Raw genomic sequence first — 11,907 nt, 5'->3', positions numbered from 1 at the left:
CTTAGGTCCAGCTCCTCCAGGCTTCCTGTGAACTCAAGAGTGGAGAAGAAAACCTGCCAAGTGGCATTAGTGACAGGGGTCCACCTGGACCTGAGGGAAAGAAAGGGAAAGGAGGGATGTGAACTGCTTATGCATAGTCTGAAGTGGACAGACACACACTGCACAGTGATAGGAATCTGTGGAGGTTTGAACAAGAATGTTCCCCAAAGCTCACAGATTTGAATTCTTGGTCACTAGGGAGTGGTACTATTCAGAGGTGTGGCCTTGTTGGAGGAAGTGTGTCACTGTGGGTAGGCTTTGGGGTTTCAAGTGCTCAAGCCTGGCCCAGTGTCTCTCTCTTCCTGCTGCCTTCAGATCTGGATGTAGAACTCTCCGGTATTTCTCCAGCACCATGTCTGTCTACATGTACCATGCTTCCTGCCATGATAGTAATGGACTAAACCTCAGAGTGGAAGCCAGCCCCAAGTCAATGTGCTTTCTTTTATGAGTTGCTGAGGTCATGGCATCTCTTTATAGCAACAGAACACTGACTAAGACAGTTTCAATGTGCCATCCTCAGGACAGACGAACCTCTATGCCTTCTCTTCTTCTCCAACATCTTGGTCCTTTATCTGTGCTGTTCCTCATCTACGGTCTTTAGCATAGCATGCTGTGTGCTTGTTTTGTGTTCTGTTTCCATTTCAGTCTAGGTGTTCCTTGAGGGCATGGACAGATGGGTGACATCTTTTTTTTTTCTTTTTTTAATAATACCAGTGCCTAGTACAGGACCTGGCACAGAGGAAGACATTGTTAGTTCAGTCTTATTTTCTTTGACATGTATATACCTGTTTCCTTTTGTTATAGAATTCTAGAGTCACAGTGGCTATAAAGATAAGCTGGAGATGGGAAGTGGAACATTCAGGAGAGGTGGTTGTGGGAGATTCTGTGATGAAATGCTGAGTATGGTCATAAACATGATGACTATGTTGGTTTACATGGACTCCATCTTCTTCCAAGAATAGAAGACCACAGAGAAGTTCCATGGAGAGAACAAAGGGAATGTCTTGGGAGAGAATGTCTGCAGTCTGAGTAGGAGAGAATTCTGGGAGTGTTGGAGTAGACTCTGCCCTGTATAACTCCTGTTTGAGTAATTTCTCGATTTTTACATATTTCTCTATCAAGCTTATTAGTTGCAGGCTTCAGTTACTCAAGGTTTACCCCATACTTCAGCTATTTCTGTTCTCTAGTTCAATACTTCAGTTAACTCTTTGACCTAGTGTGTTCCAATTTGTTACCAAGGTTAATTCATCCTACCACCTGCACAGGGTAGAGAGCCATGCAGAGGTAATTAGACAGCTGCCTGCACACCAAGCTGTGCCTAACTCAGTCCACTTAGTTGCAAAAGCCTGGACCACAGGGGTCCCTGCTACTAGGAAGACTCATGAGGATGACAAGATATTGTAATGTTCTTACTTGTCATCCTGCCTGCAGAAGCCCCTCTTTCTTCCCCACCTCCATTCCCTGGGGACTCCACTTCTTGGTGCTGATCCTAGATCCCTTATCTCTTTCCCACAGACTTCCAAGCCTTTCATTCTAGCATAGCCCCACGTCTTTATGTCAGCAGTGACCCACAGAAATGCTTTCAACAGGGATCCAGTGGCCACACTGGGCTGGGACATAGGTAGACAGCTTTTACTATTCTTCCTGTCCTCCTTGCTAGTCTCTCCAGACTTAAACATGTCTGCTTCTCCCACCCCACCTCCATTCCCTGGGGACTCCACATCTTCTGTGGCCAGTAGCCAGGCAGGAAGTAGAGGTGGGACATCCAGACAGGAAGCAGAGGCAGGTCAATGAGAACAGGAGAATTCTGGGAAGAAGGAAGCTCTTCCCACAGTCCTGGCCCAGCCACAGACCAAGCAAGATGTGACTGCCTTGCTGAAAAAGGTACTAAGCCATGTTGCTAACACAGATAAGAATAATGAGCTAATCTAAGTTGTAAGAGTTAATAAGAAGCCTGAGATACTGGCCCAATCAGTTTATAACTAATGTGGACCTCTGTGTGATTTCTTTGGGACTTAACAACTGTGGGAACTGGACAGGACAGAAACCCCAGTCAACATAGAATAATGGGCTAGTATAAGTTTTAAGAATTAATAAGAAGCCTGAGCTAATGGGCCAATCAGTTTACAACTAATGTAGACCTCTGTATGATTTCTTTGGGATTTAATGATTGCGGGAACTGGGAAGGACAGAAAACTCCAACAACAACCCTTATTAAGACAATAATCAAATAAAAATGAGAGTCATTTCACTGAGTTACCTTCATGCATATACATGTGCACATGTTATATAAATATTTTTTGATTGCATTTATTCTCTTTAACCCATTTCTATCTCTCCTCACCACTTTCCTGTTCTCTAATACTCACTCTACTACATTGAAGTCAATATTTCATTTCTACCGTGAGTTTTTTCCCCTCTGTTGCTCAACTTCTCAACCTCTGAATTCAAAAGTCTAAATTCTAAAGTCTCAAACTTCTAAATTCCAGCAATTTTCTAGCTTTGGCCTTCTGAGTAATGGAATGACAAGCCTATGCTGGCAAGTCCAGCTAGAATGTGGGTTTTATCATGAGAAGCAGCTTGAAAATGTGGAAACAGAAGACTGAAAACAAACCAAAACCCAAATCATTATTCCTCCGAGACTCTTTCCCTTTCTGGTCCAGTTGTGTCAACATTCTCTTTTGCAGTGCCTTGTTTGTGGGTGACCATGGCAGGTGTCATGCCAGAGGGCAATTAGAGTACAGGACTGCTTTTTCTCCCAAGTTGTGAGGTCTTTAGGGTAGCAGTTGTATTTTCTTTCTTTTATTTTGTGATTGGGCCTGTCATAAAATAAATACTTAATGAATATTTTTGGAATGACTCAAGGGGCGACCGATATTGAGTAACCACTGATACTGAGTACTGATCTTGAGTACTCACTATGGAGGCATGGGACCTGGAAAGGGACATCCACCGTGCTGCTAGGATTACAGGGTGGATAGGGACTATTTAGGATGAGTACTAAGGGTCATAGTGCCACATACACACACACACACACACACACACACACACACACACACACACAGAGATGGGGAAGATCTCAGGACCAAGGTCATTGTCATAGGGAAGGAGCATATTTCCTGCTGAAGCTGAATGAGCAGTTTCTCAGGGACAAAACGTGTTAAGAGGGGGGAGTAGAAGCTGTGGGCTCTCTGATGCTGCTGGAGGGTCCAGGCAATGTGAATGTCAGCATAACAATGAGCCTGTGCAGCAGAGAAGATGGGTCCTTACATAGTCAGAGGGGAAGACAGCAGTTCAAGGTCCCATCAACAGTCAGGCACGGAGGGTCATAGATTAATTAGACAGGTGGTCAGATTGGCGGCTAGGTGTCCCTGGAGACTTGTTTTCTATACCCTCTGAGAGTGTTTCTGCTGCTCAGAATGTGTGGCCTCATGCCACACACAGAGAAGGTGGAGGGAAGGGCATGTGTAGATACTCACAGAACCAGCCTGGGGACCCTCAGCGCTTGTCCCTGCCGTCCACCCCCATCCAGCTGAAGTGCCTTCACCTGGTGGCAGAACTTAATGCAGAAAGCGGCCACCATAAGGTCCACATCTGTCTGGATCACTAGGTGCTTCACATCTGCCTGGAATCCTGGATGCGCCATATCTGTCTGGACATGAACCCTTGCTCCTTGATAACTGTGCATTGCCCGTGTCAGGAGCGCCTCATCCTGAATCTCATACAGACAGTGGAGCAATCCAAGCGAATACGAGTGTTGGAGGTGGGCTTCCTCCAGGACCCTCTTCAGTAGCTCCCACCTCCTCTCCAGGGGCAGCCAGCAGGCGACAATGTTCTTCATTTCATCCATTGCCTGGTCACTCAAAAGGCCGCACAGGAAGCGCATGGTGGGCGCCTCAACCAGGTGAAGTCTTCCATAGACTTCTATCAGCTTTTCTACAGCTTTAAAGTTTTCACAGCTGTCCTTTCCCTCTTTGTAACTCAAGACACAGGACATCGCTGCAAAGAACTCCTGGAGACACAGGTGGGCAAAGCTGTAGTTGGTAGAATTAGGCTGCTTCTGAAGGACACCCATGTTCATGAAAGTGGAGATAACAGACCTAGGTACCTTCTGTTTCCTGAGGTCCTTAACACTGAACAGACTCTTTTTTCTGCAGATCCCTTCAGCAGCCAGTGTGCAGAGCCCTCTGAGCCGGGCCCCCAGGGACTGAGCCGGGAGAGCCTGGGAAAGGTATTTCAGGCAGAGGGCTGTGGTGGTCTGTGAGGTCAGTGAGAGGTCTCCCCCAAGCTCCATCTGCTGTTTCAGGCAGGTGCAGACTATCCAGGACACCCAAGGCACCAGACACAGGGTCAAGAGCACTGGGTTTGATTTAACCAAGGTAAAAGCTGTAATTGCTTTTCTTTCCTCTGCAAAGTATGTGTAGAAATATTCCTTCCGTCCAGACTCAGAGAAGCCCAGGACCTCCACCCACCGTGGCTGCTCCAAGGAAGGAATGAGTGTCTTTAGTTCTGTGGTCCGAGCTGTGAGTAGCAAGGAAGCCTTAGGAAGTAAAGATTTCCCCAGCAAACTGCCCAGCAGTGTGTGCATTGGCTGTGACTGGCTCCAGTGCCGATAGAATTTAGGCTTCTGCAAGACCCATGGTGGCTCATCTATGCCATCCAGTATGAAAAGCAGCTTCTTAGAGTGAGTCAGGATCTCCTCTATGAGATCCATGTGGACATTCTCATATTTTGCTATGAGCTCAGCCAGACTCAGTTGCTCACACTGGGCCAGCTCTCTGCAGCTGAAGTAGAAGACATGCCGGAAGCGATCCCTGTAGAGCTGGCCTTGCCCCCATGCTCTCCTCACCTGCCTGGCCAGCGTTGACTTCCCAATGCCAGCAGCCCCCTCTAATATGACTAACCGAGGCTTCTTCTGGCTACCTGGGCTTGGGTCAAATAAGTCTTGGATGGCAATCTGATGTCCTCTGTCTTTAATGTCCTGGTGCTCTCCTTCTCTCACTATGGACCTCTGGCCTCTGGGGCAAGATTTTTGTAATAGTAGCAGCTGTGTGTATATTTGGTGGACACCTTCAGTTTCCCAGGACCGTGTATGGCAAGGGCTCTCTCTTCTCTGGTTCTGGCTTGATTTTATTGCAGTTTCTAAGTAAGCAAGGGAAAGAAAGGACATAAAGTAACGGTGAGTTGTTCGTTCATTCACCCATTCATTTAGCCAACAACCAAATAAATTTAGACATTTTTAAAAATAGGGTGGGGGCATCATTATGTAGCCCTGTCTATCCTAGAACTTGCTATGTAGACCAGGCTGGTCTTGAACTCACCGAGATTGATCTTCCTCTGCCTTTCAAGTGATGGGATTAAATATGTGTGTACCCATACCCAGTATGATTTGGGCATTTTTTTTTTTTTTTAGATTTCACAGTTCAAAGTGTGATGGTTAAGCTTTTTTTTTAAGTTTAATTGACTGTGCTTAAGAAATCTATAAAGCAAAAATGCCTCTAACTGTAAGCCCCACTTGCCCATGGACCTAAGTTCTGTGAATGGAAGATAACAACCCACAGTGATGGCATCACTATAGAACCTTTGTCCAGCAACTGACAAAAGCAGAGGCAGAGACCCGCAGCAGAGCACTGGGCTGAGCTCCCAAAGTCCAGTTGAAGAGTGGAAGGAGTGAGAATATGAGCAAAGAGGTCAAGACCACAATGGGGACACCCACTGAGACAGTGTGTCTGAGCTAATGGGAGCTCACCAACTCCAGCCGGATAGGGAAGGACCCAGCACAGGACCAAACTAGATACTCTGAATGTGGGTGACAGTTGTATGACTGGGGCAGACTGCAGGACCACTGGCACAGGCACCAGGATTTATCCCTACTGCTTGTACTGATTTTTTGGAACCCATTCTCTCTGGATGGATACCTTGCTCAATCTAGATATAGTAGGGAGGGCCTTGGTCCTTCCTCAAAGCAATGTGCCTTTCCCTCTTGAGGAGTGGATAGGGAGTGTGGGGGGGGGGATGTGGAGAAGGGAAGGGAGTGGGAAATGGGATTGCTATGTAAAATGAAAAAAAGATTGTTTTCAAAAAATAAGCCATGTGTTTTCACTTCTGTATACAATTATGGTTGCCTCACCCTAACCCTAACCCTAATCCTAACTGATGAGCTTGATCACACATAGGTGGGTGGAATGCAGGCAGGAAGTACATCAGGATGTATCCTTGCCCCTGATTGGATGAAGGTAGGAAATATGTAGCCTTACAGGTGTTGCCTTTCTAAGTTTATTTTCTGTTTTTTTTTTTTAAAGAGTTTGTTTATTTATTATGTATACAACATTCTGCCTCCATGTATGCCCACATGCCAGAAGAGGGTGCCAGATCTCATTACAGATGGTTGTGAGCCACCATGTGGGTGCTGGGAATTGAACTCAGGACCTCTTAACCACTGAGCCATCTCTCCAGCCCCCCTCCTTTCTCAGTTTCTAACTAATGTATTTCACTGTCATTCTTTGAGAGTCCCAGGTATAAACCTGACCAGTATCCATTGTCCTGGTCAATATTTGATAAAGCTTGCTTCAAATTTGGCTCAAATACTGTGGTAGTGGTCTTATTCTCTCCCGGTGGCTTTAACGAAAGGACAGAGATGAGAGACAGTGGTGCACTACTGACTTGTTCCACATCACACAGGAAGTGGTAACACCCGAGGGCAATGGAATGTGATCTTGGGTCAACCATTGCCAGAACTGGGTGTGTGTTGGGGTAAGAACGGGTCCTGAAGGGAAAGAGAAAGAGAGGGAGAGGGCTGGACTTCTACCAGCAATAGCGCGTTGGGGGAAGAAATCACTTTCCCACGCAGGATTGTTCTAGATCCCAGCCTTGGCTTTGCTGACGAGAGCTCTTGAGTTTGGACCAGTGACCTTGTCTCTCTAGCCCTTCTGCTCTGGGCACAGGCGACTGCTTTGATGAGGGGAGAGGAGGAAGAGGCAAGGGTGTGGACTGTGCCGAGAAGAAGAAGAAGCATGGGTGAGGCTAAATGCTGCATTGAAATAAGGAAGAAGCAAGGGTTTGGGTTGAGGTTAATGAGACTAAAACAAACCCATCTGACAAGAGCAATTTCAGCACCACAGATCCCAGAAAGATCATTTCTACCTTGTTCCTCCCATGTCTGAATTCTGGATGCTTCTTTTGCAGCCCCCCCCCCAGGCTCCCATAGTGGGAGAAGTTCTGCTGTCTCACAGAGCCACGCAGGGCTCTTAGCCCAGCTCACCTCTCATTCTGCACCTGGACTTGGTACCTTTCTTTACAAAAGTTTTCTTTGTGGACATCTGGTCAGATGAAGATTGGTAGTCTGGCCTCAACTCTGCAGAAACGAGCTGGCTGGAGGATTCCACGTTAGATGTGCTCGGGACACAGAGGAATGAGGGAGCATGGGCTGTGGGAATGAGAGAGTGGTTGGGTGTTTGTCAGGAAGAGGCAGGAGTCCAGGAGAGACACTGAAGTTTTTCATGCTAAACCTCCATACGCCCTTTCTCAGACTCTGTGGAACAATGCTCTCACTGGTGTTGCAGGGATACGGTCCTAATCTGGGTCCATGAAGTTCATGCACCCGCCCTGGTTCTGCCTTCTCTAGGTGAATCACTGGTCCTCTCTGATCTTTAATGCCTTCATTTGTAGCTATGGTTTTATGCCTTTCGGGGTTGCAAACAATAATTAAGCAATAGCAGCAATCAAAGGCACTTGTACATACTGATCATTTATTGCTTGTTAAACTCTGTTTGATGTGGATCATCATTTAGCTCAGAGATCTCAGGAAGGCAGGTATTTGCTCTCCTCTTTTCCACATGGAGACACAGAGGCAGAAGGCAGTGAAATGACTTACCCAGGGTAGTGATGCCATGACCGGCACCTGTCTTTGTCTAGTTCCCAAGTCACTAGCAAATAGCTATGGTACACAAGTGTTCCTCTTAGGAACTGGCTTCACCTCCATCTTCACCCCTCTCAGTGCCCTTCTGAACGCCAGCTTCTCCACACTGCTGCTCCAGAGTGCCCCTTCCCAGTGCCCGTTAAGACTACATGGGGTCCTGAGAATGTATTTGAGTAGAAGGAGGTGTGGAGCTCATGGGTTCACTAAGAGATTCCAGCAAGACTTCTAGTTCCAGCCAAGGATGGAGTCTGTGAGCTCTTTTGACGGGAGGTTATCTTGCCCCTACTGAGACTTGACAGGAGGGCTGGTGATGGCGATAGTGATAGGGTTAGTGACAGGGATTGTAATAGTGATAGGGTTAGTGACAGGGATTGTAATAGTAATAGGGTTAGTAACAGGGATTGTAATAGTGATAGGGTTAGTGACAGGGATTGTAATAGTGATAGGGTTAGTGACAGGGATTGTAATAGTGATAGGGTTAGTGAGGGGAAGGTTGGGGTTGTTGGTGTACTCACTCACTGTCAGGTCCTTCCCTTGCTGGGCCTGGCTGAAAAGTTGCGTCATGCCCATCTTTTCCCAGGTGTGGAGGGCCATGTTCCAGGCCTGGTGATTCCCATACTTAGCCACCAGGCCTGAGGCTACCTCTATGCCACTGGCCTCTGGCCAAGCCGTTTCTGTTAGCAGCTGATGCTGGAACGTTTTCAGCTCTTCTTTACTCAGTTGCTCCAAGTAGTAGCTTAAGCGTTGCCGGGTTCTGTCAGACATGTCTGTCCTGGGAATGGGACACAAGGACAGTGGTCTCCCAGTGCCTTGGCCTTTACCACCTGCAAGGGAAGGCTCTCACTGGGGTGATGTTTCCGGGCCCGGTGAACTCTATTCAGCAGTCAGACCCCAGGTTTAAAAGTCTAAATTATCTGTGTTTAGATGGTGTTGGGAGGTAGGAAGGGAAAAGGAGTGGCAGGAAGTTATAGGAAGAAGAAGACACGAGGATGCACTGCAGATCTGATCATGAGGATGGAGGGAAGGGCCCAGGTCTAGTCAGGTAGAGTGGCAGGTGGCAGCGAGGAGGAGGATGGGGCCTGGGAGGAGGGAGGAGCTGAAAGATGTAAGGATAGAAGGAAAAGGAGATGAGAGGGTGAGGGAATCAGAGGAGTGAAGGATGGGTGGTGGGATATTGACAGGTGGAGGAACGGGAGGATACGGACCTGAGGATGGACAGCCTGGAGGATTAGCGAATGGAAGAATGAAGGTAGAAAAGGATGGGGGAGGGTGGAAGAATGAGGGTTTATAAAGTTATAGGATAGCAGGAAGAGTGGATATGATGGCAGAGAGTTGGAGGAATGGCATGCGGGTGACACCCACTGTTTTGTGGTTCCCACCTTTTTCTTTTTCCTGGGACCCACACTAATGAGGTCAGTCTTTCAGCTACAGCCTTGACAGAAGGTGAGGTGGTGAGGGACAGCCACAGTGGCACTCAGAGGTCACGGGTGAGTCCAGGCTAGCCCCTTTGAAGTTCTCTTTAGAAACCTCCTGGTCCAGGATGTCACTCGGAGATAATAATCCAGAGTCAGCTTTCTGGCAGGAAGGACAATTCACCCAGGGGAAAATGAAAGAGCAGAGAAGACAGGCCAGGGGAGGATCCTGGATAGGCTGTGGGCTGTGGCAGATGCAGGCACATGGGGCATAAGGGAGCACCCAGTAGCCTACCACCCACTTGAGCTGGCCTTCGGAGTCCACATAGGGTGGGGCCCAACCCTGGTTCTCAGGATGGCGCCTCCTGTCTGCCACAGCACCCACCTAGTAAAGTCTGGCCAGGGAATATCTTTCTTCACCTCTCTTGGTTTGGAGCCTCACAACTCACCTTGCTCTTCTGTGGTGCCCCACTGCTGTGTGTCCCAGGGTAGGGCAGCTGTGTGGATTGCAGGGACCTCAGTAAACACATCCCTCTAAAGTGAAAGTGACCCCGTTTCCTGGCCACAAAGCCAGACATCAGGAGGCTGCGCAGATGATCTCTGTCTTTTGGCAGATTCTCAGATCTCTGGGCTTTCAGGCTGAGAATGACATCGCTTAACTTGTTTTCTCTCATGGAATGCCACTAGAAATTTCTAGAGTTCTGATGAGCCCTGGGTTGGAGGATCCAGCTCAGGAGGTTTATCCAGGCTTGCTAAGTCTCCAACTCCCTGAGTTTAGAATTCACTTCTCAGAGCTGCAGTTTGCCCATTTAATATGCGGGATGTCAGGGTTTGCAGAGCAGTGTCTGATTACTCTAGATCCTCCCCACCCTCCTCTTTCTCTCTCTGCCCTCTAATGCCTCACGCACTGGTTATTCATTTCAGCAAATAGCTCTTGCGGCCTCAAACACTGAGTCTCTTCTCTCTTCTAACAATTTTATTTTTATTCTATTTGTCTGTGTGTGAGTCTGTGAGTCTGCTCTGTGTGTGGGTGCATTTGAGAGCTGGAAGAGGGTGTAGGGTTCTCCTGGAGCTGGAGTTATAGGTGGCAGCTAGCCACCTGATGTGGGTGCTATGCTATGCTGTGATGTGAACTCAGGTCCTCTGGAAGAGCAGCAAGTGCCCTTAACTTCAGAATGATCTCTCTAGTCCCACTGGGCTTCCCCCCCCCATGAACTTTCCAAGTTCCAAGTCTTTATTTCCCTCTGATACCATCCTTTTTCAGGTGTGTGGTGAGTGCTTGCTTGCATGAGTGTGGGCTCATTGGTTTAGTAGGGCTACAGTCTTTGCTTGCTCTCTAGTTCATTTACTGAGGCAGAGTCTTGCCCTCTGCCTCAGTAAATGAGTTTATGGATTTGGCTAGTCTAACTAGTTAGTCATCCAGCGTGGGTACGCCCTGTTCCCTCTTCCTGAGCTCTGGGATCATAAGCCTGTAGCCACGCCCAGCAGGCATCTGTGAGGATGCAGTGGATCAGAGCACAGGTCCTCATGCTTGCATAGCTACTGCTTTACCCACTGAGCCATTGCTGCAGCCCTGACACTGGCTTGTAAACAGATCTGTAATCTGTTCCTCCTCACTGTGCCCAAGGAGACTGCTGGTCCAGCCAGCATCTTGTATCTCTTCCCCTGCTTCCTAACTTTCCATGCTGATGTTTTTGGTCTCTCAGTCTTGAATCCAGAGTTACATATCTAACATCTAAGTTAGTTTAAGTCACCTCTTAGCTCAAGCCTTCCTATTCTTTTCATCTCACTCTGGGTGAAATACTGGTTCCTTTCCTTGGGTCACAAGGCTCTACTTGACCTACTCCATCCTACCCTGTCCCTTTCTGACACTGTGTCCCTGTTCATGCTCCTCACTCACTCTGCTGTGGGCTGTCTGCTCTGCCTTCGTATTCTTTGAACACACCAGGAACTTGCTCACCCCAGGACCTTTGCACTGGCTTCTCTATTCTTTTTGAATGACTTCCCACTGGTCAGAAACTTACTACCTGCTCTCTGAAGCAACACTTCCCTTCTAGAATTTTTCCTTATCATTTTCCTTTTTGACATTGTTATCACCTAACAGCACAGACTTTCTTTTTCTCTTCTCCTCTTCTCCTTCTTCTTCTTTCTTGGTTTTCTGAGACAGAGTTTCACTGTATAATCCTGGCTGTTCTGAAACTCTCTCTATAGACCAGGCTGGTTTTGAACTCTCAGAGATCTATCTGTCTCCTGTGTGCTGGGATTAAAGGTATGTGCCACCACCACTGGCAAGCAAAAACTTTCTTTCTGTCTCTTCTATCTACAGAATGGAAATTCTTAGAGGGAGGACTTAGCTTGTCTGTCGATTGATATAACTTCTGGGTCCAAGTTCGTGCTTGACCTTCTATATCAGTAAAGAAATACAGTCTGAGATGTGGTGTTCTTTTTTTTAAATATTAACATTTATTTATTTGTGTGTATGGTGATTGGTGTGACATATGTATATGCACATGCCATGAATCACATGTGCTAGTCTTA

General features: G+C 47.4%; 1 protein-coding gene across 1 annotated transcript in view; it reads right to left on the bottom strand.

Moving 5' to 3' along the window:
- Positions 1-9,919, bottom strand: part of LOC126514099 (NACHT, LRR and PYD domains-containing protein 1a-like) — a 34,493-nt gene extending 24,574 nt beyond the window's left edge. Inside the window, 4 exon segments of the mRNA XM_050162809.1 lie at positions 3,519-5,181; positions 7,301-7,465; positions 8,473-8,781; positions 9,819-9,919. Coding sequence (XP_050018766.1) covers positions 3,519-5,181; positions 7,301-7,465; positions 8,473-8,722 — 2,078 coding nt within the window. The 5' untranslated portion in view covers positions 8,723-8,781; positions 9,819-9,919.
- Between the last annotated feature and the right edge of the window lie 1,988 nt (positions 9,920-11,907).

Source organism: Alexandromys fortis, unplaced genomic scaffold, assembly GCF_014885135.2.
Source record: "Alexandromys fortis isolate MF-2015 unplaced genomic scaffold, M_Fortis_MF-2015_v1.1 scaffold_84, whole genome shotgun sequence".
NCBI lineage: Eukaryota > Metazoa > Chordata > Mammalia > Rodentia > Cricetidae > Alexandromys > Alexandromys fortis.
Note: the sequence above shows the minus strand (reverse complement) of the source record. Positions and strands in the feature narration are given on the sequence as shown.